Source organism: Typha angustifolia, chromosome 15 (genome assembly GCF_048772165.1).
Source record: "Typha angustifolia cultivar Huaian chromosome 15, ASM4877216v1, whole genome shotgun sequence".
Lineage (NCBI taxonomy): Eukaryota > Viridiplantae > Streptophyta > Magnoliopsida > Poales > Typhaceae > Typha > Typha angustifolia.
Window position 1 is genome coordinate 22,402,746 of NC_133253.1, and position 27,771 is coordinate 22,430,516.

Sequence of the window (27,771 nt, forward strand, 5' to 3'; positions counted from 1 at the left end):
GTAATGGTATTCGTGCATGAATCAACAAATTAAGTGTATCTATCATCTCCTCGCACAACCCTGTTACATCATTATGAAGTGATGACAATGCATAGAAACAATGTCCAGAAACAACCAACAAAGTCTAGCAATATTAAGCCATGACAAACGAATTAATTTCACAATGTCTAGGAACAATCCAACAATGTTTACGAATTACAAGCCACAACCAAGCTGACGTTCTCCATAAATTACAAGCCACAAACAATCCAGAAACAAAGCAAACAACATCATTTATTCGCAACCTGCAATCTGAAAGAGGAAAATGCAGAAAGAAAAGCAAGCCCAAAGCAACAGGATTTCCCCCGTTGAAGAGAAAATCATGACAGCGAACAAGTAACAAGATGATATACATGTTGTCATAGGCACTCGAGCTCTCCAGCACCATACTGGCCTGTGGCAACGAAAGGTGAAGTAGGCTTGAAGTACCAGAGTGACTTATTGGCGTCTAAGCAGAACATGAAAGAAGGGAAAGATGAAACAACAATCACACACGAGCCACCAATGATGATGAGGTCCCTTTTTTGTTTTTGTTTTCGTTTTTTCTTTCTTGAAAACATAAAGAGCCACCTTATTAACTCAAATGATTGAAGATATGTTGACCAACAGATGCCCTGGTCCCTGAGATGAGAGGTCCTGCAAACCAAATAATTGCCATCCTATCAGCTATTAAGAGCAGAAATGAGATCAAGATGTACAATTTTCACTTTTACCTACTTGTAAACTCTTGTGTTCTATATCAATAAATGAATTCAATAAACAAAATCTAGTGGGGAAGAGTAAATTCATCAATAGGGAAAAGAAAGTGCGTGAATGGTGAACAAAATATTTGAATGTAATTCTGAAAAAAAGAAGTGCAGGTATTATTACTTATTAGTCATACAACAGTTGTTAAAAATAGAGAACTCGAGGCAGAAAATAAGCAGCAGTACTAAGACAAAATTATTTTTCGTCACTATATATATATGTGTATATATATATATAGTTTCCATTCCAACCTACTCTGTTAAGACTTAACAGAGATGGAAATAATTAATGCCAAGGATATTTGTTTCGCATTTTTTTTTCAGAGATAGTAGCTAAACAGAAATAACAGAGGATAACAATTTATCAAAGGAAAAATGAAAAACAAAGATCAAATATCAAACAGTGGCAGGTTAAATCTGAAGCAGTATACCGATTATGATTAATAAACATACCCCTTTCAAATAATCAGTCGATATAGATATTGGCAATGTGCTGAAGCTTGCCCCGTACTTCGCTTTCTTGCAGCCTTGCTTTCAACTGAGAGTGCGACTCAGAGAAGTTCAGAAACTGGAGAGATGTGAGGAACTCAATGCCCTGTGGTACCTCTTTTAGCTCTCCTAGGCCTTTTAAAACAAGGGTGTGCAGGCGTACCATGGTTCCCTTCTCCATCTTCACTTGATTGACACAACCAATGTTTTCAATAATAAGAGATTGTAGATTGGGGAACCATCCATCACGAAACACCAACTGCTGGTCCCCCTGGTAAAGATTTAGAAAGATATATTTCATCTTTTCCGATAAACGAGAGGAATCTTCCTTGGGAATATTACCACCTTTTAGTTGTAACTCCCTAAGAGAATGTAGATTTGGGAGCCATCCATCACAAAACAGCAACTCCCGTCCAAGGGTCAGATTATCGTATATATTACCGTTTATAAATAAAACCAATCGAGAGAGGAGGCGCATTTGCGATAAAGAGGCAGACAGATGCATAAAGTGGTAGTCTTTTAACTCGAAGATAGCCAAACTTCTTAGTTGAGTCAGATTTTTCAATCCTTTTACTAGATCCCTGCTAGCTTTCACGCCCTTGAGAGTCTGCAATATTTTAATATTCCACAAACCTTTTGGTGCTTCTGGGGGTGTAGAAGTTCCGGACCCATCTTTCACCTCCATAACGTTCAGGTATCTCAGCTTCTCGAGCTTCACTATCCCATGTGGCAATTCTTTTATCATACTTCCATAGAGATCCAACGTCTCCAGGTTGGAGAGCTTCTCGATAGATTTCGGGAGGGATTCCACTTTTGAATTCCTGAGACTTAAGTAGCGAAGATTGAACAAGTCCACAATCACATCGGGTAAGGTCTTCAACGCGGCTCCATCCAGATCTAGCACTGCAAGATATTTAGATTTAGATAAATTGGATGAGAGAAACGAGGAGGAGAGTATACTGCAGTGCAATGCTAGGAAAGTTCGAAGCAACGGCATATATGTGCTTGATAACACATCTTCGCTCCAATTGTGTACTGCTAGACGACGGACATCGCCGTCTACCTTTAACTTTGCACTGTTGTTGTAGACTAATGCATGAAATGTTGCCTTTGCAGACACGACGAGAGCCAACTCACGCATAAGGTGATGCATCCGAAACCTCCTCTTATTATTCATTTCTACAACTTGTAGCATGCTCCGCTTGATTAGCTCGTTGAGATGGTCCTCCGCAACTTCCTCCAGTGTGTTGGATCCCCTTTCTTGTACAAACCCCTCTGCTATCCATAACCTGATTAGCCTCTTCTTAGATAACAAATAGTCCTCTGGGAACATGCTGCAATATAGGAAGCAACTCTTGAGATATGTCGGTAGATCCTTGTAGCTTAGATATAGAACGTTTCTAAGATCTTCTAGGCTAGAATTCTGTTCCAACTCCCAATTAAACCGATGGTAGACTCGGCTCCACTCCGACTCTGTTTGCTGTCCTAATGATGACAGGAGTCTTCCTACTGACACAATAGCTAGTGGCAGTCCTTGACACTTGGTCACAAATTCCTTAGCACACTTGTCAATCTCCGAAGGGCATACATGATCTTTTTCCTTCCGAAACGCCCGCTTACAGAAGAGATCCCATGCCTCCTCGTCACCTAAAGGCTTGAGTTGGAGCTTACATCTATCTTGTGCAAGTGATGCTACACCATCAATTCTAGTTGTGATAATAATTCTGCTCCCTTGGTGATTATCAACAAAGCAATCACATAGATCATGAAATGCTGTCGGATTCCAGACATCATCCAATATAATCAGATATCTTTTGTGTTCCAGAAATATTCTCAATATCTCTTTTAGTTCTGTGGCGTCCATGCTTTGAATGTCATCTGGAACTCTGTCTCCTTCCCCGTATAGTTTCTTTATTAATATTCTTAAGATGTCATCAATTTTGTACGACTGTGAGATAGAAACCCAAGCATGGCAGCCAAAATTTTGAGACTCTGTCTTATATACATTGGTGACTAGAGTTGTTTTCCCTAGCCCTCCCATACCCCATACTGAGACTATAGAGAGAGCACATTCCTCAGATTGTAACAATCTAGCTAATATTTCTCTGTTTTTCTCAATTCCCACAAGCTCTTCTTCATCGAGGAGATGACAAGCCATTGTTTGGTGCAATATTCTGTCGCTAGTGTTATCTGTCACTTGACGTGGCATCTGGACCCATCGGTCTTTCCGATTTGATAGCTTTGTAAGCTCCTCCTCTATACTTTTCAAGAGAGTATCAATACCAGTCAAGTCAATGGAAGTTCGATCTTCATGTCTTATTTTTCTGGTAATATCGCCAAATTTATTTCCTTGGTGAGATAGAATATGGATATATTCATCGACCAAGTCCTGAGTACCATATGCCAGCTTTCGTACCTGTGCTATCCAAGCTTCTAGGGGTGGATTGTCGCCCTTTGTCATGTCAAGCTGGTCAAGGAAACACTGTATTACCAAAAGTTCATTCTTTATGCTACTCATTCGATTTTCAATGTCTTTCATTACTGGACCTTGTTTTGCTTGTTTAAATTCTTCTGCTTGCAGCGCTAGCTGTGCCAGTCCAACAACTAAACTTGCAGCAATTTCCATCTTTTTGTTCTTCACTTGATTTACTCGGCTTTGTAATCCTTTTCTCTTGCTCTTCTCGTCGATCTACTGGCCCGGAGAAATTAAACCTGGCGGTGGATACTTAGAACCTAGTGAACATTCAGTTTACACTTAGCATTTGAAGTCCTTGAAGAAAAATAGTATTTGGGCAAACAAATAGCAGTGCTTATATTTCGTCATACCTCTTTAAAATTGGCGCTGTAATGATCAAATGACTGACGAGTGGATGGATAAAAATTTCCTTGTTTCTTCTTGTTCCCGATTATGACCAAGAGTTATTCCATAGCTAAAGCTGACTTTGTACAGCAGTATATAATAATCGCATCGCCCTGTTTACTGACTTTAATCAAAACATAATAATAATAATAATAATAATAATAATAATAATAATAATAATAATAACAACAACAATATAAAAAAACCAACAAAAGACTTAGCACGCTATTAACTGTTCATTATCAAGTCAATCGGTGTTAGGGGCAGCAAATCTTGACCCCACCCCATAATCTTATACGATAAACCAGCTCTTAATTGGGTTTAGATTTAGTATAATCAAGTTCAGATCGTAAACGGGTCACCTGTTTAATAATCGGGTCATGGGGTTTATATAGCTGACCTGTTTTGACCCGTTTGACCCATTTAAGTATACGAGTTGAGTCGAGTCGAGTCAAACTACCAACCCGCCAACCCGCTAACCCACCAACCCCCCAACCCATATATATATATATATATATAAAGTAACTAAAACATAAATCGCTCTACCCTCTCATTCTCTCCACTCTACAACCGCCTCATCCAAATTTTCAAAAGGGCAAAATTTTTTTGCCACGCCTTCTCTCTCTCCAATCTCTCTGGTCGTTATCTGTCGCCTACTGTGGTGTCTCTCGTTTAGTCTCCACCTATCATCTGCCCCGACTCCCAAGCAGGTGTATTGTGTAGTGCTTATCGGCCGTTGAATCTCTCCAACCCCCTCTGTCCGCGGTGCCTCTCACCTCCGTCTCTGCCTGTCGTCTACCCCGAGAGTTCGTCAGCAGATCTCCTTACCGTTTGCGTTTAACCCCTCACCCTTGTCAGATCTCTTCCCTATCTACCCTAACCCTAACCACTGCTGCTTGCCTACCCTATGTTGGCGGTAACAATCTGATTCCAAAGAGTCACAATAAATTCGATCAAAATAATATAAATAACTTACAAATTACAGAATATAAAATTCTGAATAGTCGAGTCTAGTGTTGGACACTATCTCTTTAAGACCAATTCGCTCTCCACCGATTGCTTCTGGAACAGTGGACGTCGGTCTCCCAGGATACAATGACTGCCTTGCACTGGAAAGGAAGCAGCTTTCTAATGCCTTGATTGAACCTGAACTGTGCTGTACTCTCTTTCGAATGCAACTCGACTCTAGAAGGAATGAACCAAGTTTTCTTCTCTGATGTTGTGTTAAATTATGCAGACTGACAGCCTATTTATAGAGGTAAACAGGCTTGACAAAAAGATGCAAAATGTCACCGAATGGATGCACCATTTTGGGTCAAAAACTAATTTATAGTTACACTGTGAAGGGATGCACCATTTGGGTCGGGTTCAACCAACTAACTGATTGATTAACTGTTTATCGAAGGGACATACCACTTCGACCCCGAACTAAACCAGATTTGAACCCGTAACAGGCAAAAAATTAAAATTGGACTTGACCCGTGCATGCGAACCGAGCCGAGAAGGGTTGGGCGGCGCGCGTGTGTGTGAGTTAAGTTGCATAGTAATCTTTACCCACAAAATAGGTACCCCTTTTGGGGCCCAAAGCTCATAAGAAGTTTGTTACTTATATACCATACTAACATTTCTCAAATATCCAATATGGTACTAAACTTTCTATTCTTTATTTTCCATTGCCATGATACCCACTTTAGAATCAATTTTTCATTCACTTCTCTTCATGAATTTGTCTAAGTGAATATTTGACAATAAAGTACACTTTGAGCTAAATTAATTCCACCATTAAACCATCATTAATAATATGTGGGCCCCACTTAAAACTTAGCTCCAAGTTAATAAAAATTCATATCAAAAATATGAAATTACTAACACCCTAACCCTCACCGTTGCCTGCCAAGCCCTCATCACCATCGCCGCTGCCATTGCTACTGCTCACCTACCGCCTTCACTACCACTGCCGAAGTTAAGATGGAGCATATGCATTGAAGTTAAGGAGGCCTTCAATGAGCACACGTGTGAGCTTCCAAGTTGCCTACATTTTCTATTATCTCAACACCCTATATTCTCATACTGACTAAAGCTATATAGTGATAACTGAAAGTTTCAATCCCTCTAATACTTTACAAAAAGTTTTAAGGAGTTTTACCATATTTCAGCTAAATTTGTCTTGGATCTTATAATTTGCGATTATAATTTTGTGATGTTTATTCTATTTCTCAATGTTGTCTGCAGGAACTGATTGATGATTTTCTACCACCACATCAAAATAGGGGCACAAAAGGAGGACATATAACTGGAAATGGAAGAGCTATTGTTGGTGGTATTTCATATCCAAAAGGAACGCATATTTAATCCCTTTTGTAACATCACTATATACATTTCAGTCTTATTCTCCATAATTTACAATGGATTTGTTTAGGCCCAAACTCAAAGATGAGGAAGAAAAATCATGGACATGTTTAGGCCCTTATCTTCTTTTGTGATGGTGCAGCTGCTAGTAAAATGGACAACGACTTGATGACATTAACAGCATGCAGTTTTAGATAAAAGAATCTCAGACTTTAGACTTTGACTCAGTATCCTAAGTAGATCCATTTCAATTTATGGCCTCCACGTTGGACTACTTCCTTGGTATTATTAGATAATTAATATCAATCAAATCAAATATTGTTCTCTTAGAGGTAGCACTATTTATAGTTATACATTTGTCTTGATTATCATAATAGTTACTAAAAATTTGCTAAAGTTGTATAACGTGTATAGTTTAATAAAAACGTCTAAAGAATTATGGAAATCTTAGACAAGAAGTACAAGACAAAAGATGCCGATACAAAAAAATTTATAGTCGGTAAATTTCTTGAGTACAAGATGGTTGACACTAAACCAGTGATTAACTAGGTACAAGGTCTTCAAGTGATAATTCATGAGATTCATGCTGAAGGGATGGTGATTAATGAATCATTTTAAGTGACGGCTATTATAGAAAAACTGTCACCGTCTTGGAAGGATTTCAAAAATTACCTAAAACACAAACGCAAGGAAATGACATTTGAAGAACTTATTGTCAGATTGAGGATTGAAGAAGACAATCGTATTGCCGAAAAGAAAATTGGAAGCCAGTACGTGTCAAAGGCAAATATTGTAGAGTCCACAAAGGATAATAAAAGGAAGCATACCGGCGAAGGCTCTAAAAGTGGTAATGCAAAGAAGTTCAAGGGCAAATGTTACGTCTGTGACAAGTAAAGGCATCGTGCTCAGGACTGCCGTTTACGAAAAAAGAAGGAGAACTCTGAAAAGAAAAAGCCACAAGCTAATGTAACTGAAGTGGAAAACCTACGTTCTGATGTCGATGACATGCACCTCTATGCCGTTGTCTCGGAAGTAAACCTGATTGATAGTAATCGTAAAGAATGGTGGGTAGACAGTGGAGCTACTCGACACATTTCTGCCAACAGATGGATGTTTTCATCTTATCAAACTACAACAGATGAAAAACTTTACATGGGCAATTCAGCAACTTCCAAGGTGGAAGAAATAAGGAAGGTCGTGTTAAAATTAACTTCAGGAAAAGAACTTACTTTTAATGATGTGATGCATGTGCCCGACATTCGAAATAATTTGGTTTCGGGATCATTATTGAGTAAGAAAGGTTTTGAGTCTGATAAGTTTGTACTTGTCAAAAATGGCATGTATGTTGGAATGGGCAACTTGTCAAATGGCCTTTTTAAGATGAATGGAATGACTGTAACTCCAAGAATAAATAAAGAGGAATCTTATTCTTACTTGCTTGAGTCTTGTGAAATTTGACATGGTAGATTAGGACATGTTAATTATGGCACATTTCGTAGATTAATTAATCTTAATATGTTGTCTAATTTCTCAATTAATTTAAATAAAAAATATGAAATATGTGTTGAAGCTAAATTGGCTAAGACTTCGTTTCATTCCATTGAATGAAGTACAGAACCTCTGGAACCTATACATACCGATGTATGTGATTTAAAATTTATTCAAACTAAATGTGGAAAAAAATATTTTATTACTTTTTTTGACGATTGCACAAGATACTGTTATGTGTATTTCCTAAGAAGCAAAGATGAGGCATTAAAAATATTTATATATTTCAAAATTGAGGTTGAAAACCGACTTAGCAGAAAGATTAAAATGCTAAGAAGTGATAAAGGTGGTGAATATGAGTCATCATTTGCACAAATATGTGCAGAAAATGAAATTATTCATCAAACAATGGCTCCTTATGCTCCACAGTAAAATGGTATTGCTGAATGTAAGAATAGAACTCTGAAAGAGATGATGAATGCCATGTTAATAAGTTCCGGTTTACCCCAGAATTTGTGGAGGAAAGTTTTGGTTTCTACAAATCACATTCTCAACTGGTTATCCCATAAGAAATTGGATAAAACACGTTATGAGTTATGGAAAGATCGAGAACCTAGCTATAAATTCTTAAGAGTGTGGGAGTGCCTAGCAAAGGTTGCAATTCTGGTTCTTAAAATAAACAAAAATTGGACCTAAAACTATTGATTGTATATTCATTGGTTATGCTCATAACAGTAGTGCATATCGATTCCTGGTTCACAAATCATATAATTCTGAGGAACACGAGAATATAATTATTGAGTCTAAGAATACATCATTCTTTGAGAATATATTCCCATATAAATCTACATTAGAAGTAAGTTCTCTCAAAAGAACTTATGAAAATAAGCAGAACCAAGAATCCATGCAAGAAGGAAATGATAATGAACCTAGACGAAGTAAGAGGTCAAGGACTTCTACGTCTTTTGGTCATGATTTTCTAATATATTTATTAGAAAAAGATTCTCAGAGTTATAAGGAAGCAATGTCTACTCCTGAAGCTCCTTTATTGAAATAAGCTATTGATAGTGAAGTTGAATCCATTTTGCAAAATCATACCTGGGAATTGGTGGATCTTCCACCAGGGTGTAAACCTTTGAGTTACAAATAGATATTCAAAAGGAAGATGAAAGCAGATGGTTCAATTGACAAATATAAGTCAAGACTTGTAGTCAAAGGATATAGACAAACAGAGAGAATAGATTACTTTGATACATATTCACCTGTAACAAGAATAACGTCTATCCGATTAATAATTGCTCTTGCGGCCTTATATAATGTGGAAATATATTAGATGGATGTGAACACTGCATTCTTGAATGGTGAATTAAATAAAGAAATCTATATGGAACAACCCGAAGGGTTTGTGGCTCTAGGACAAGAGAGAAAGGTGTGCAAATTAGTTAAGTCTCTTTATGAGCTTAAACAAGCACCTAAACATTGGCATGAAAAATTTGACCTAGTTATGATGTCAAATGGTTTTCACATTAATGAATATAATAAATGTGGTTATGTGAAATGGACTTCAAATAATTATATCATTGTATGTCTTTATATGGATGACATGATAATAACTGTTAGCAATATTAATGTCATTAAAGCTATCAAGAACATGTTGGCTAACAAGTTCGATATGAAAGATATGGAAATTGTAGATGTGATTCTTGGTATAAAGATCACTAAGGCAACTAAAGAGTATGTTATATCTCAATCACATTGTATTGAAAAATTACTCGATAAATTTGATAAAGATAATAACAATATAGCCAGAACACCTGTAGATGTGAATCTTCATCTCACAAAGAATACAGATGAATGTATATCTTAGTTAGAATATTCTTGAATAATAGGCAGTTTGATGTACGTCATGAATTGCACTCGTCCAAATATTACGTACTCCGTGAGTAAACTAAGTAGATATACAAGTAATCCAAGCAGTGATCACTGAAATGCGATAATTAGGGTAATCCAAGAAGTGATCATTGAAAGGCGATAGTTAGGGTACTTAAAGGATTACACTATTCAAGATATCCAGCAATACTTGAAGGATACAGTGATGCAAACTGGATTTCTGATACAAAAGATACCAAATCCACGAGCTGATATGTCTTTACACTTGGGGGTGAATCTATTTCATGTAAATCTTCTAAACAAATATGTATAGCCAGATCTACTATGGAATTTGAAATCATAGCATTAGATAAGGCTAGAGAAGAAGTAGAATGGCTTCGAAATTTCTTAAAAGATATTCCTATGTGGCCAAAATCTGTGTCGGCAATTTGCATACATTGCGGATAGTCAATCGGCTATAGGAAGGGCATAGAGTCAGATATATAACGGTAAGTCACGACATATACGTCATAGGCATAATGCAGTGCGACAATTGATCACAAATGGTATAATATCCATTGATTATGTGAAATCAAACGATAAAATCGCGGATCCGTTAACTAAGGGTTTAACAAGAGATCAAGTATATTGTTCATCGAGGGGAATAGGTTTGAAGCCTACCACCTAGAGTAACGACACAACGGCAACCCAATCTAGTTGATTGGAGATCCCAAGATCTAGGTTCAAAGAGACAACCAAGTTCTCAGGGCGTTATCTGAAATCACTAAGAGCATCTCCAACGATTGCTCCATATTTGGAGCCCAAAGGCTCTAAAGGCTCCAAATATGGAGCCAAAAATGGAGCATGAGCCCGATGCACTCCAATGCACCCGGCTCCATATATATTAAATTACTTAATAGGTCATCTTAGTGTTATTATTTTTTAATAAAAAATGTATGGTTAGAAAACTCTCATCGAGATCTTTAAAACAAGACTAATATTCAATAGTTTCAGAAGTAATTTTAAATTCCTATTTTTTTTAATTAAACGCATCGAAATTATATTACACGAAATAAATATCGAAATAAGCATTATATGTCATTAACTAAAAATATCAAAATTACATTACATAAAATAAGTAGAAATTAACCAAATATAATAAAAGCAATAGATACTTAATATTCTGGTAAGTCATCTCCGTAGCCACTGGTATTTAAAGAGCTTGAAACCAATGATGATGAACGATTTCAATGATTCTTTGCTCGACATAAGAAGATCGAAGATAGAGAGGCTCGTTTTGAGCTTTGAAATGCACTGATTGAACACTTATGGTAGAGGCACGGGAATAAAGAAATATAAATTTTAATGTAATTTTTATTTGATGTATTTCATTTTTAATGTATTTCATGTTTGATATATTCCATCTCTAATGTATTTTAATTTTTAATATTTATATTGGGAATAATTTTGAGTAATTATATTTTATGACACATAATTTATTAGACTCATTTTTAGAAATAATAAAAAATTTAAAATTTAAATTAACTTAAAAATAAAATTAATATTAGACTCATTTTAAAGGTATCGATGAGACCTTTCCAATGGTATTATTTTTGTTAAAAGCTGATAAGTAAAACTAATTATATACTCAGTTTAACTAACTAAATTATTTAATAAAGGATATAAATGAAATTAAAATTATTGAATATAATAATTCATTGGAAAATTTTGGTATTTTCAAAAGGCCAAATGACAAATGGAGCTGGACTCCATTTTCACGGTGGGGATCCAAATTTGGAGCCCCACTATTCCTAGATTCAAATTTGGAGCTAGTTTTAGAGCCCCATTGGAGCTCAACCGGGCTCCAAATTCTAAATTTGAAGCCCGATTAGAGTTGTTTTAAGAGCATCTCGAACTGTGGCTCCACCGGGCTCCATATATATTAAAATAATAATATAATATATATATATATATTATTATATTAGCTATTTTAAATTATTTAATAGGTCATCTTAGCGTTATTATTTTTTAATAAAAAATATATGGTTAGAAAACTCTCATCGAGATCTTTAAAATAATACTAATATTTAATAGTTTTAGAAGTAATTTTAAATTACTAATTTTTTTAATTAAACGCATTGAAATTACATTACACGAAATAAATATCCAAATAAGCATTACATGGTATTAACTAAAAATATCAAAATTACATTACATAAAATAAGCAGAAATTAACCGAACATAATAAAAATAATAGATGTTTAATATTTTGGTAAGTCATCTCCGTCCATAGCCACCGACTCCGGTTCTAGTTTCATTTTTAATGTATTTTATATTTGATGTATTTCATATGTAATGTATTTTATATTTAATATTTACATTGGGAATAATTTTGAGTAATTATATTTTATGACATATAATTTATTAGACTCATTGTTATAAATAATAATAAAAATTTAAATTTAAATTAACTCAAAAATAATTTAATATTAGACTCATTTTAAAGGTCTCGATGAGACCTTTCCAATGGTATTATTTTTGTTAAAAAATAATTAGTAAAACTAATTATATACTTAGTTTATCTAATTAAATTATTTAATAAAAAAATATAAATAGAATTAAAATTATTGAATGTAATAATTATTAGATAATTTTGATATTTCAAAAGGTTGAAATGACAAATGGAGCGGGGCTCCATTTTCATGGTGGGGCTCCAAATTTAGAGCTAGCTTTAGAGCCCCATTGGAGCTCAACCGAGTTCCAAATTTAGTGATTCTTATACTTCGGAAATCTAAGTGGAGTATGCAGGTTACTCTTAATAAGAGGTCACCTATGTGAGTGTGAAGTAGGACGTTTCTATGAGATGACTAGGTAAATCTCTAGAGCACTCAAAGATTTACCAAGCACGTTCAGGGCCGAAATGGACACAACATATAGAACCGACTGTGTTGAAAAGAGCTGTGTGGGTATTATTGTCTTGGTTTATATATAAACTGAACAGTTCAAGACATCATGTTCACTGGTTAGCGAATAAATTCGATAATACTTCACTATGGAAGGTTCAAAGCTAAAAACTACCTATCCTGATGCGGTAATTTTTTGTTGTACTCTCGATCAAGTCTGCATTTCATATGCATTTTCAGCCAATTGATTCATGTGGGGGATTGTTAGTAATTTCATGTATTTGACATAAACTTTTTATTAACTTTGAGCTAAGTTTTAAGGGGGCCCACACTATTAATGATGATTTAATGGTGGAATTAATTTAGCTCAAAAAGTATTTTATTGTCATATATTCACTTGGTCAAATCTATGAAGAGAAGTGAATAAGAATTACCTCTAAAGTGGGTATCATGGCTAAAAAAACTAAAAAAAGTGAGTTTAGTACCATATTGGATATTTGAGAAATGTTAATATGGTATATAAGTAACAAACTTCTTATGGGCTTTGGGCCTCAAAAGGGGTACCTATTTTATTGGTAAAGATTACTATGCAACTTAACTCACGCGTGCGTCGCCCGGCTCGGCTCGGTTCGATTTGGAATAGTGTCCAACACTAGACTCGACTATTCAAAATTTTATATTATAATAACCTATAAATTTATTTAGTTTATTTATTTTGATCGGATTTTTTAATACTTTGGAATCAAATTGTTACCCCAATAATATCTAGGCCCAAAGATCTAAAGCCAGTGGTATGCAAATGCAAACGGGTGTACAATGATCGATGCACATAAGGGAAAAAGCAGTACTAAGATATTTATTTGTAATCTCTAAGAATATAATCCCAAATGCCTTCTTTGTAAACTTTTTTCTATTGACAGTAAATCATAGATGTAGCCCGAATTTAGGTGAACTATATAAATATTTCATTGTGATGGTATTATACTTTTTTATTATTATTCTTATTTAATTATTACGCAATGAGTGTAAATTTTGAATATTTATTTGAAATTGATTTGTTTTTCTTTACAGTGTAAGCAGAATATTTATAAAAATTAATAAAAAAATTCAACAAAAAGACAGACTTTGAAGAGAACATTTACTTTACGGATAACATTTGAAGTAGTTGAAGAAAGATAGGACGTGGGAAAACAAATGGCAGTGCTTATATTTGGTCATACCTCTTAGAATTGACGCAGTAATAATCAAATGACTGATTAGTAGATGGATGGAGAAATATCCTTTCTGCTTCTTTTTCCGGATTGTGACTAGTTGAAGTAGTTAAGTTTTTTTTTTATTTTATAATTTTATTTAGTTTTGGGAACCACAAACATATCTATGTGTAGCTATCAAGTTTCGTCCAGTTTTAAATATGTTTGCATCATAATTCTTTTCCTCGTCAAACTTAATTGTCAATATAGACTTGACAACGTTATCACGGATCTACTTTCCACCACTAAAACAAAACTAAACATTTAAATATCACGATATTTATTGCAACAAGTCACTTTCTTTTGGCATATTTGCAAATAAACTTGGAAGATGTCATTCAATGGTCAATTCCAAGGTGAGCCTTCAATGAATTTAGTTACATTCAGTTCCATATATAATAGACTCTTTATATTCTCGTCTTAGTAGCTTAAACTTTTGAGTTAAATTTAATTTCAAAATTCATGTCAAAATCATATTTCTCTTAAATAATTAAATTATGAGACCGTTGCGTACACAACATAACAAAGTAACCAACAATATGAACAAGAGGATGAGCTTAACTTCAATTGATATATATTAACTGTCAAAAATCAATCAGCATACAAATAAACTAAAAATTGCAATCTAAGTGAGCGACAAATTAAAGATCGATCCCCTGAGAGGAGTGAAGAATTAAAGATATATGCAAATTAACAGAACTTCTAGGGATGGGGACTCACGTTCATTTCTTTTAGATCTCCGATGGATAAACGAGAGCCTCTAGACTTTTGAGCTAAACTGAGGAAGAAGTGATGAGCGAACTTGATAACAGCCAATGGGGGGAAGTCTCCTCCTTATAAAGAAACTAGGAATAGTTTGAGAAGGTTCGTGATAATAAATGTGAACCAAGCAATGTAATACACACTGACCGATGACTTGGTCTAAGAAGGAATAGTTCTTTAACTCCAAAGTCAAGTCGTCGGAGTGAATGGGAGATTTGGAGAGACGGTACTTAATTATTTTGAAGTAAACTCGTTAACTCTTCTCGGTTATGTTGTTATCTTAGCATGCATCTAAGTCCCTAATCACTTTGGAGTATAAATAGATTTGTTATCCAAAGCCATTAATTAGTCTAAGCACAATTCACTACCCGTAAATTTGATGGCCCAAGATGTGAAGTAAAGTTGCACCAACAGAGTCGTAATTAAATTGGCTACATACTTTTTCACACCAAAGGTTCTCTTGATGGTCATTAGTTAGTGCATCTCTCGTGATTAATTAAGCTAAAAGCAATTTTAATCTTAATAATGATCTTTTTGACTTGCCTAGAAGGAGACCAGAATTATTATTACTACCGCTAGCATTTCAGGGTCCCAATACTTATATTAGAGTATCTGCAATACTTATATTTTAATCTCAAACCAGTTTTAGTAAAAAGTGTTTCGTCTTTAATGTCAGCAGTTTATACACATAATTACAGCGTCACAATAACAAATAATAGTACTGAAAGAATATCCAAGTACTTACTCGTCTACTTTGATAGCAAATTAACCTATTTGTCGAATAAATTTGTAAAACAAACTACTTTGCCCAAAATCTAAAATAAAAATAAAATTAAAAAAACTGCCCATGTTCTTGGGATTGTGAAATAATGTCTAAAAACAAGCGAGCAAAATCTAGAAATATTAAGCCATGACCAACGAAATTAAAGAACAATGCCTTAGAACAATCCAACAATGTGTACATGTTACAAGCCACAAGCAGCAAAGTAGAATAACAATGTTCAGACACAAGCTAATATTCTCAATAAATTGCAAGCCCAAAGCAATAGAGTTTTCCCCCATTGAAGAGCGAAGCACGACAGTGAACAAGTAATAGATGATACACATGTTGTCATAGGCACTCAAGCTCTCCAGCACCATACTGGGTGGCAATGAAAGGTGAAGTAGGCTCAAGTACCAGAGTGACTTATTGGCGTCTAAGCAGAACAGGAAAGAAGGGAAAGACGAAATAGCAATCAAACACGAGCCACCAATGATAATTTGGTCCTTTTTGTTTTGATATTCTTTTTGGGTTTTATTTTTAAAAAAAAATATATAAAAGATTGAAGATATGTTGACCAACAGACGCCCTGGTCCTTGAGTTGAGAGGTCCCGCAAACCAAATAATTGCCATCCTATCAGCTATTAAGAGCAGAAATGAGATCAAGATGTACACTTTTCGCTATTACCTACTTGTAAACTCTTGAGCTCTATATCAATCAAATGAATTCAGTAAACATAATCTAGTGGGGAAGAATAAAATCATCAGTAAGAAAACGAAAGTGCGTTAATGGTGAACGAAATATTTGAATGTAATTCTGAAAAAAGAAGTGCAGTAATTATTAGTCATACAACGATTATTAAAAACAGATATTTTTCTTCACTAGCCAGATATTTTTTCTGACACACACTATATATACATATTTATATAGTTTCCCATTCCAACCTACTATGATAACAATTAACATAGACGGAGATTATTCATGCCAAGGATGTTTGCTTTGCATTTTTTTTTTCCTCACAGATACTAGATAAACAGAAATAACAGAGAATAACAATTTATCAAAGGAAAAATGAAAAACAAAGATTAAACATCAAACAATGGCAGGTGTTGGATATACCATTTTCAACTTAAATCAACAGCAGTATACGGATTATGATGAATAAGCATACCCTTTTCGAATAATCAGTCGATATAGATATTGGTAATGTGCTGAAGCTTGCTCCGTACTTCGCTTTCCTGCAGCCTTGCTTTCAACTCAGAGTGCGGCTCAGAGAATTTCAGAAAATGGAGAGACGTGAGGAACTCAATGCCCTGTGGTACTTCTTTGACCTCTCCTAGGCCTTTGAGAACAAGGGTGTGCAGGCGTACCATGGTTCCCTTCTCCATCTTCACTTGACTGACACAACCAATGTCTTCAATAATAAGAGATTGCAGATTGGGAAACCATCCATCACGAAACACCAACTGCTGCTCCCCCTCGTACAGATCTAGAAAGAAATATTTCATCTTTTCCGATAAACGAGAGGAATCTTCCTTTGGAGTATTACCCCCTTTTAGTTGTAACTCCCTAAGAGATTGTAGATTTGGGAGCCATCCATCACAAAACAGCAACTCCCGTCCAAGGGTCAGATTATCGTATTTATTACCGTTTATAAATAAAACCAATCGAGAGAGGAGGCGCATTTGCGATAAAGAGGCAGACAGATGCATAAAGTGGTAGTCTTTTAACTCGCAGATAGCCAAACTTCTTAGTTTACACACATTTTTCAATCCTATCACTAGATCCCTGCTAGCTTTCACGCCCTTGAGAGTTTGCAATTCTTTAATATTCCACAAACCTTTTGGTGCTTTCGGGGGTGTAGAATTTCCGGACACATCTTTCACCTCCATAACGTTCAGGTATCGAAGTTTCTCGAGTTTCACTATCCCACGTGGCAAGTATCTTATCCTACATCCATAGAGATCCAACGTCTCCAGGTTAGAGAGCTTCTCGATAGATTCCGGGAGGGATTCCACTTCTGAATTCCTGAGACGCAAGTAGCGTAGATTGAACAAGTCCATAATCACATCAGGTACGGCCCTCATCGCGGCTCCATCCAGATCTAGCACTGTAAGAAATTTAGATTTAGATAAATTGGAAGAGAGAAACGAAGAAGAGAGAGTACTGCGGTGCAATGCTAGGAAAGTTCGAAGCAACGGCATATTTATTCTTGATAACACATCTTCGCTGCAATTCCGTACTGCTAGACGACGGACATAGTCGTCTACCTTTAATGTTGCACTGCTGTTGTAGACTACTGCATGAAATCTTGCCTTTGCAGACACGAAGAGAGCCAATTCGCGGATAAGGTGATGCATACGGAACTTCCTCTTATAATTCCTTTCTACAACTTGTAGCATGCTCCGCTTGATTAGCTCATTGAGATAGTCCTCCGCAACTTCCTCTAATGTGTTGGATCCCCCCCTTTCCTGTACAAACCCCTCTGCTATCCATAACCTGATTAGTCTCTTTTTAGATAACAAATAGTCCTCTGGGAACATGCTGCAATATAGGAAGCAACTCCTGAGATATGTCGGTAGATCCTTGTAGCTTAGATATAGAACGTTTCTCAGATCTTCTAGGCTAGAATTCTGTTCGAAGTCCCAATTAAACCGATGGTAGACTCGGCTCCATTCCGACTCTGTTTGCTGTCCTAATGATGACAGGAGCCTTCCTACTGACACAATAGCTAGTGGCAATCTTTGACACTTGGTTACAATTTCCTTAGCACACTTGTCAATCTCCAAAGGGCATACATGATCTCGAAACATCCGTTTACAGAAGAGATCCCATGCCTCCTCGTCACCTAAAGGCTTGAGTTGGAGCTTACATCGATCATGTGCAAGTGATGCTACACCATCAATTCTAGTCGTGATAATAATTCTGCTTCGTTTGTCATTATCAACAAGGCAATCACATAGATCATGAAATGCTTTCGGATTCCAGACATCATCCAATATAATCAGATATCGTTTTTCTTCCAGAAATATTCTCAGTATCTCTTTTAGTTTTATGGCGTCCATGCTTTGAATGTCATCTGGAACTCTGTCTCCTTCCCCGTATAATTTCTTTAGTAGTATTCTTAAGATGTCATCAATTTTGTACGACTGTGAGATAGAAACCCAAGCATGGCAGCCAAAATTTTGAGACTCGCTCTTATATACATTGGTGACTAGAGTTGTTTTCCCTAGCCCTCCCATACCCCATACTGAGACTATAGAGAGAGCACATTCCTCAGATTGTAACAATCTAACCAGTATTTCTCTGTTATTCTCAATTACCACAAGCTCTTTTTCATCCAGGATATGACAAGCTCTGTCGCTAGTGTTATTTATCACTTGACGTGGCATCTGGACCCATTGGTCTTTCCGATTTGATAGCTTTGTAACCTCCTCCTCTATATTTTTCAACTGAGTAACAATACCCGTCAAGGCAATGGAAGTTCGGCACTATCTATTAGCAATCTGGTAATATCACCAAATTTATATCCTTGTTGCTGAGATAGAATATGGATATATTCGTCGACCAAGTCCTGAGTACCATATGCCAGCTTGGATACCTGTGCTATCCAAGCTTCTAGGAGTGGATTGTCGCCCTTTGTCATGTCTAGCTGGTCACGGAAACACTGTATTGCCAAAAGTTCGTTCTTTATGCTACTCAATCGATTTTCAATGTCTTGCAATACTGGACCTTGTTTTGCTTGTTTAAATTGTTCTCCTTGCAGCGCTAGCTGTGTTAATGCAACAGCTAAACTAGCAGTAGATACAGCAACTGCAGTAGCTTCCATTTTTTATGTTCTTCACTTGATTTACTTGGCTGCCGGTCATGCATTTATATTCATCTAAGCACTGCAGATGTAATCTCGATCATATATTGCACAACATTTCCGTCAGTATTATATATGCAATTCAGGTATTAGAATGAGCACTAAAGAATTTAGGTATTAAGACCAAACAATTGGTTCGACAGATGCACATAGCAAAAGACGAAACCGGACTATTCAGGTATTAGTATTTTACAAGGAACATATACTGTAAATTTATTTTAAATAGAATAATATTTTCTTTATAACTCATATTTTTTTTAAAAGATTATTTAAAGTTATTTACTTCTTGATCTTCCGTAGGATTTGGTAATTTTCTATTTTGATAACCGTGTGCAGCCTATACGGTACATAAATTAATTGTCCGCCATAGTTGACTATTGTGGTTCTTCCTCGAAAAAGATAGCAGCCTCATGATGTGACTCGTCTTTACCGGGAAACTAATATGTATCCAGCCAGTATCACGAGTAAAAAGGAGCTCTGTGATGCAAAATGACGCTTGACTGGACGTGCAACTTCGCTTAGGCTTATCGTCCAACTAAGGTCTAAGGGTGAAAATGAGTATGGAGTAAATCCAATCAGATTTCATATCCTAATACCTAACTATGAATATATTGCTATCCATATAATTTTAAAATAGGTTTATATATATATATATATACACACACACACACATAGGGTGTAAAACAAATGGGCCCCTTTTTTTGAAATTACAAGCAAACACAACAGGATGTCAAGCTACCCAAAAGGAATGCGTATTTAATCCCTTTTCTAACATGACTATATACATTGTAGTCTTGTTCTCCACAATTTACAATGGATTTGTTTAGGCCCAAACTCAAAGATGAGGAAGGAAAAGTATGAAAATGTTTAAGCATTTATCTTCTTTTATGATAGCGGAACTGCTAGTAAAATGGACAACGACTTGATAACAATAACAGCATCCAGTTTTACATATAAAAATCTCAAACTGTTGACTTTGCCTCAGTATCCTAAATCAATCTATTTCATTTATCATCTCCACGTTGGACTACTTCCTACATATCAGATAATTAATATCAATCGAATCAAACGATTTCCTTTTCGCTCAATCCTAACTTGGCATTCCAAGGACGTTCGAACTCGTGAAAAATATTCAAATTTATAGAAACTCAAAAAAAAAAGAGTGTTTGAATACACTCAGGCAGCCATTTGAATACCCCGTGAGATTTCTCCTCCATAAGAAAGAAGAGAGAGCTTTTGAGAAGAAATAGATTTGGAAACACTTGTATTTATATATTTACTAGTGGATTAAAGTTTTTTATTGCTCGTGGATATAGTCACATTACGATTTTTTTATACTATTTATCAATACTAAATATCTTTCGGTTTGAATTTGTTCGTATTAGATTGAGGACTAATGGTGAATAACGCATGCCTTGAACCGAGTCCTATATATTTATCTTCTATAATCATGCATACAATATGAGGAGTATTTTGTTCTCATGAGAGGTAAAGTTATTTATAGTCTAGGACTATTTATAGTCATGTACTTGACTTGATTTTCATGAAAATTAGTAAGGATTCATCCGGAGTACTATAGTTGCATCATCACGACAACTCTCACTTAGGTGCAACTTTAGAAAGATGTCTATAACAGAACACACATCTCATAAAACAAATAACTTTATCAAACTTTTAGATATAAACTCAACTTGGGTTGTCACATAGAGTACTTCATCATAGGGATAAAAAAAATAATTAGTGTTCTTCACTACGTTTGTCAATAGCTTTGTTTCTACCCAACTTTATTTCTAAATAAATCTAATTATTGTTAGGTTTTATGATTGGCAAATTTATACTTTCTCTAGTTTTTACTGTGTAAGTTGTGGCATAATGTCATATAGTTTGGAAGATAAATAGAGTTGTGCGACAAAGATTGAAGTTCGTGTGAAACTTGTTTGAAGCTCGTTTGAAGCGTATTTGAAGCTTGTTTGATCGAAACTTGTTCAAACAAGTTTGAATGAAACTTACCCGAGAGATTAGAAGATAAATCTTAGTTTGTTTGAAGTTTGTGGGAAATAACAATCATGGGAAGCGGTCCATTGAGTGGGAGTCAAACAAAACATCAAGAGGATTGTGGGAAATAACAATCGAGTTGTAAGTGTTATGTAACTGCTATTTTTATAGTGCTTGGTTTGATCTCATAGAAGAGATTCGTGATTTTTTACCCTTGGTTAATAAGGGGTTTTTCTACGTTAAAATTATTGTGTTTGTTTGTGCCTTGTGTTTCATATTTTGGTTGTCTCTTATCATTCTAAGTGAAATAGATCTTTTAAAGATAATTAAATATTTTCAATTAGTATCAGAGCGGGTCACCCTAGGATTAATCACTTTCATTTTGATTAAAAAGGGTGAGATCTTATTTTTGTACTATTTTGCTTAGATTAGATTTATTGTTTGTGAACTCTACTTGTATTGCATACAAGGTATTTGTGTTTATTCCTTATAGAGTTCTTTGATTAGACTTGTTGATTGTGAACTCTAGTTGTGTTGTACACAAGGTGTTTGTGTTTAATTCCTATAAAGTTCTTTATCATTTTTTATCTTTGAAGTGATCCCATTCTCTTTCATTTGTTAGAAGATGAAACTTCCTAGAGAAGAATTATCTATTATTAGACCTCCTCTGTTCGATGGATCAAACTATCTATACTAGAAAGCTAGGATGGGAGGGTTTTTTTAAATCAATTGATGAACGTGTTTGGCTTTCTATTTTTCATGGTTTTAAATGTCCTAGTATTATTGATAGAAAGAGAAATGTTATTGAAAAACTAATTGCTCAGTGAGATAAGGTAGATTATAAAAATTCTGGATGGAATAGCAAGGCAATTAATACCATATTTAATGGAGTCACTTCCGACGAGTTTCATCGGATTTGCATTTGTGAGGTAGCAAAGGATGCGTAGGATATTCTTGAGACTACCCATGAGGGGCTATCACTGTTAAACTCTCAAAGCTTCAGATACCAACTACTTGGTTTGAGACCCTCTGCATGGAGGAGAATGAAATTTTTGATGAATTTTATGCCAAGTTATCTGATATTGTTAATTTTAATTTTAATCTTGGTGAGAGAATACCCGAGAGTAACATTGTCAGAAAAATTCATAGGTCTCTTTTTGAGCGATTTCAAGCTAAAGTGATTGCTATAGAAGAGAGTAAAGATGTTGACTCTCTTAGAGTTGACCTTATAGGTAACCTTCAAATTTATGAGGCCACTTTCCGGCCTCTCAAAAAAAGTAAAGGAATTGCTTTGTCATCCATCAAAATGGACGATGATGATGTGTCTAGATGAGGATATTGACCCTGAGACGATTGAGCTCATGAAAAAATTTAAAAATTTATGTAGAAGTTCAAAAGGTGCCACGAGTAAAAAGCTCAAGGCCAAAATCCTAGAGAATAACAAAAATTCTAATGTTTTCTCCACTATGCTCAAAGTCTAAGAGCAAAAATCAAGAGAGAAGTGTCAAATATTATGAGTATCAGGGCTATGGTCATATTGCTAAAGAATGTGCAAATCGTAGGAAATATGATAAAGTTTTACAACCCACATGGGATGATACTGATGAATCTGAGGATGATGATCCTAAACCCAATAAAGAAAAGTTTCTTACTTTTACTGTGATTCGTTGCTATCCACTAATAGTTCTTGAGAGATATTTAGTGCAAGTGAACGAAGTGAAAATGATTATAAGGATGATGGAGAGATGAATATCCAAACCGCCTATGATGAACTATTTAGAGAATCCTACAAGCTTAAGAGAGCCAATATAAAGCTTCTCTGAAAACTTAAAGTAGTGACAGATAAAGAAATCAAGATAGTGAAGCAACATAAATACATGATGAATGACCGGAAGGAGGAGAAAATAAACTTCAAGGTAAATTGAGTAACTCTCTTTGTATTTCTCAAACTTTAACTTCTAAAAATTATTTACTACTCGATAAAATTAAGTTTTTAGAAGTTAATCTATATGAGCAAATAACCTTACGAGAAAATTTAGTTGAAAAAATATAGTTTCTTGAGTCTGAATTACAAAATGCTAAGAGTACCTTTAATAAATTTGATGTAGGTTCAAAAAATTTGAGCCAACTACGTGGAGCTCAAAATGAAAGGATGACGAAGCAAGGGGTTGGATATAAAGGTGAAACATCAATTTCATTATCTACAAGAAAGCCCTGTAACGTATCTCTGTTTTCTTACTTTGTAAAATCCACTTGTGATATGTATGTCCCTTATAAAAATAATGTTACAATTGCTAAACATGATTGTGTGAAATATGATATACCTAGGAATGATCATGAAGTTAAATCTTTTGTTCTTATTTGTCATCGGTGTGGTATCAAAGGTCATATTATATCTCATTGTCATTTGAGTTATTGACAACCTTTTGAATTAGACAAACCACAATGTTCCTAGGTATAATAACTTGCATATTCACAATAGATTTAGCATTTTGAATGATACTTTTGTCTGTCTTGACTGTTTGTATGTCTCCATATCTAAGAATTTGCATAAATCATATAAGAACAATGTGAAAGCGAAAGTAAGAAAATTTTGGGTGAGAAAAAGTGATCTCATAACATCCCTTTGTGTTCTTAAGTAATCCACTCTTCGATTACTTTGGCTAGAGGGCATTTCTTGTTTGATTTATTTATCCTAGTCATGACTTGTACATATTTTATCTTTGCATTTTTTTTGTTTGTTTAATTTCAAGTCCTTCTGATCGTTGAAATTTGATTGTCACATTTGTTTTGACTGGACTTGTCATTTTTTTTTTGTTTGATATTTTATCAATATTTTATTGATTTTAGTATGTCTCTTTTTAGTTATATTTCTTTTTCAATTATACTCTTTCTTTTTGGTTGCACCATAAAAAAAATGTCAAAAAAAATGAAAAAGAAAATTCTCAAAACAAAAAAACATTTTAAATGTGTTTTGTGATATCTTGGATTGGTAAAGACTATAATTTGTATAATAGAGTCACCTATCATATTTTGACTCTTGATCTTAGTGAACCTCTTGAGAATTTTACATATTTGCCTTATGATGAGATAATTCAATATTTGGCATTGCATGTTGATATGAGTGTACACTAGTTTGAGTAATTATTAACTAGATTTTTTTTAAGTCTTTAATCCTTTATGTCTAGTGGGTCACATTGGTTTCTTTTGATCATGCTAATTTGATCAATAATCTAGTTACACTTTCTTTTAGTTTTTATTTGAAAATATCGATGGAAAGGTCTACCATTGTGGTTTAGTGTGAAAGCCGCACATGAGTTTACAAGAAAAATCTGATCTCATTCAAATTATCACACAAAAAAAAAATCATGTTATTGAAAAAAATGGAAAAGATTCAAGGTTAGAGCTATCTTACCTCAGGAGTGTGAAAGACATCATTGCATGAGTAATGCTTTTATGTTATAGGTTGGTTTAACTGTTATCTTTGATCTTTAGATTTTCTTTTTGGATCTTGTTTGAAATAAGCTCTAGTGATTGGAACTTAAGCTGTATATATATATATTTCATTTTGTTAAGTTCTTGATTGAAATCCCTCACATTTGTTTAATATGTTAATACTTGAGTAGTTATCATCTTTGATCATAATTGAAACCAAATATTAGGAATCTCTTTACACATCTTATATATGCCTTTTGCCAATACATAGTTCATTTTGACGTGTTTTTATTATTTGACTTGGCCAATTGGGAATTTGCTTTTTATTTAAATTTGTCGTGCTGCCATTATCTTGGAAGTTCTGTGTATAGATTTGTTTAAGAGGGAGAATTACTTTGAAGGGGAGAAATGACTTTGATACATTAGAATTTTGATGTGGATCTTGGATTTGTGATAGTTTTACAAATCATTTGTTTCGTGTTTGCAATGACTTGGTTTGACAAATTTATTCTATTGCTTGATATTCAGAGTATATTTTTCATAACATCTTTGTAATGGTTTGTCAACTTGTGACAAAAAGAGGGAGAGCTATTTAGTTATGTGCTTCATCCTATTCTCTATTGCTTCTTATAGTATAATATCTATGCTTTATCCTTTATATATGTGAGACATATTTGTATATCATTGATATATTTATCATATTATATGTTTGACTATATTTATATGCATATTTTGACATTAATATGTTTGACATCATTATTTCTATTACATCTTCATACTTACATGCACGTGGTATAGAATGTTATGTTTCCAATTTTGTAGATTTTTCTAAAGAATGTCATTATGCTCAGCTCTATTAAGAGGTTGTATTTTTAGATAAACTTGTATCTAGGGAACTTTGTTTTTGTCACGAAATTGCCAAAGGGGAGTTTGTTAGGTTTTATAATTGGCAAATTGGTTACTAGGCAAAGTTAGTTACAATGTATTTTCTCTAATTTTTATTGTAAGAACTGTGGCATAATGTCTTATGGAGTTTGGAAGATAAATGAAGCTGTGCGACAAAAATTGAAGTTCGTGTGAAGCTTGTTCGAAATTCATTCAAAGCTTTTGAAGAAAGGCGCGAGAGAGAGCTGATACTCCCCTCTTCCACAATTAGGTGAAGACCTTGAGGGCCGTCCACCTCACGTCAACCTTCCACTTCCCTTCCCTCGATAGGTCCCAGGTGGGCGAACGAGTGCGACCCGGAATAGCCTCTTGAGCCTCGGCCTGTTCGAAGTTCAGTCGAAGCTTGTTCGAATAAGTTCGAACGAAACTTACCCAAAAGATCAGAAGATAAAGCTAAGTAGTTTGTTTGAAGTTTGTTCGAACAAGATTTTCTCGAGAGCTCTAGAAAATTAATGCTCAGTAGTTTATTCGAACAAGACTTTCTTGAGAGCTACAGAAAAATAATGCTGAGTAGTCTGTTTGAAGTTGTTCAAACAAACTTCAAACAAGATTTGCCCACCAAGTGTTTGTGATTTGTACAAATGAATAGAAGGGAGTGAACACAAGCCTAAAGATATGTTGGATGATAAGTGGAAAAAGTTAGATCGATAGGCGGTCATTGACATCCATCAATGGTTAAATGATGTTGTATTTCATCTTATTGTAAATAAGACGTTCATCAAGTGTTTGTGAAAGATACTGCATGGCTTATATGAGAGAGAATGTGGAAAATAGGACATTTCTTATTTAGATTTGAAATATATGGAGGGAGAAACCATAATAGGCCATTTGAATGAGGTCTGAAACATTGTGGATTAACTTGCTTCTATGAAGATGGTGTTTCCAAGCATATGTCATTGGTAGTTCCCTACCGGAGTCTTTGGAGACTTTGGTAGTCTCTTTAAGCAATTCGTGAGCCAAGTTACAAATAGCTTGTTAAATGAAGATATAAGAAGGAAAAAACTTATGCAAAATCTACTTCGCAAGTTCTAGTCACAGAGACTAGAAGTTGATCTAAGTCTCATAAGCATGGCGATCGTTATAAGTTAAGAAGCGAGTCTAGGCTAAGGAAAATTTTCATTTGCCATTATTGCCCCCTGAAAGTTCATTTCAAAAGAGAATGTCAAAGATTGAAAAAAGATCAAGAATAAAAAGAAGAGAATTTTACAAATCACATGCTATATTTTATCTATTTTATGATTCACACCCGTCTTTAAGATTTTTATAACTCGATCCCTACTTTTTTCTTATAATTCTCATTTAACATCCTCTGCTAATTTAAATGGTACCAGCAAAAGAATATTTTGTTATAATGTATGAAATAATTTATAGATATCTAAATTACTCATGTCTTTTTCAGAGGAGAGGAAGATAGGAGAAAACAATAGCGGTGAGGGTATTTCAATAATTTGTTCGATATCAGTTAGTCAAAATAATGTCAGGATGTTAAATGAAAATTATATAAAAAAATAAAGGGTTGGGTTACAAAATTGACAAAGACGGTGTGTGAATTATAAGATAGGTAAAATATAAGGTGCGATTTGTAAAATACCCTAAAAAGGAAAAGTCGTTATTATGACACTTAACAATGACATGGATGCTGTGAATTGTTGCGGTGATGAATATATTAATATTGCCTCTACGTTATCTCATATTGATTAGATCTTAGACACCGGTGCCGCCCGTCATGCCACATCACATAAGCATTTCTTTACATCTTACAAATCCGGCCACTTTGGTTTAATAATGAAAAATAGTGGTTACTCTCAAATAGTTAGGAGAGATATGTGTTTAGAAACTAATATTGTGATGAAGACCGAGGTGTTTATCATCATATTCCCGACCTATGCCTTAATCTCATTTCACTGGGATATTTGGATAACAAAGCTATGGATCATCTTTGGTAGATGTGCATGGAAGCTTACCAAAGAGTCTCTATTGTGGCAAAAGACAGAAATATTGCTCTCTTTACA

The 27,771-nt window shown here is 34.8% G+C and overlaps 2 protein-coding genes across 3 annotated transcripts; both read right to left on the reverse strand.

The window, feature by feature from the left end:
• Positions 1 to 133: 133 nt before the first annotated feature.
• LOC140777894 (disease resistance protein RPM1-like) lies at positions 134 to 14,862 on the reverse strand. The gene is made up of 4 exons (XM_073122299.1): positions 14,714 to 14,862; positions 4,101 to 4,247; positions 1,239 to 4,007; positions 134 to 675 (listed from the first exon to the last, which is right to left on the reverse strand). The coding sequence occupies exon 3, from the start codon at positions 3,898 to 3,900 to the stop codon at positions 1,252 to 1,254; it is 2,649 nt and encodes an 882-aa protein (XP_072978400.1). The 5' UTR covers positions 3,901 to 4,007; positions 4,101 to 4,247; positions 14,714 to 14,862; the 3' UTR covers positions 134 to 675; positions 1,239 to 1,251.
• A 792-nt stretch (positions 14,863 to 15,654) lies between these two features.
• LOC140777895 (disease resistance protein RPM1-like) lies at positions 15,655 to 19,486 on the reverse strand. 2 transcript variants are annotated; one of them, XM_073122301.1, is made up of 2 exons: positions 16,688 to 19,486; positions 15,655 to 16,149 (listed from the first exon to the last, which is right to left on the reverse strand). In XM_073122301.1, the coding sequence occupies exon 1, from the start codon at positions 18,906 to 18,908 to the stop codon at positions 16,701 to 16,703; it is 2,208 nt and encodes a 735-aa protein (XP_072978402.1). In that variant the 5' UTR covers positions 18,909 to 19,486; the 3' UTR covers positions 15,655 to 16,149; positions 16,688 to 16,700. The 2 variants fall into 2 exon arrangements, with proteins under 2 accessions (XP_072978402.1, XP_072978401.1); XM_073122300.1 differs by having other exon boundaries at positions 15,655 to 16,156.
• Positions 19,487 to 27,771: the final 8,285 nt, after the last annotated feature.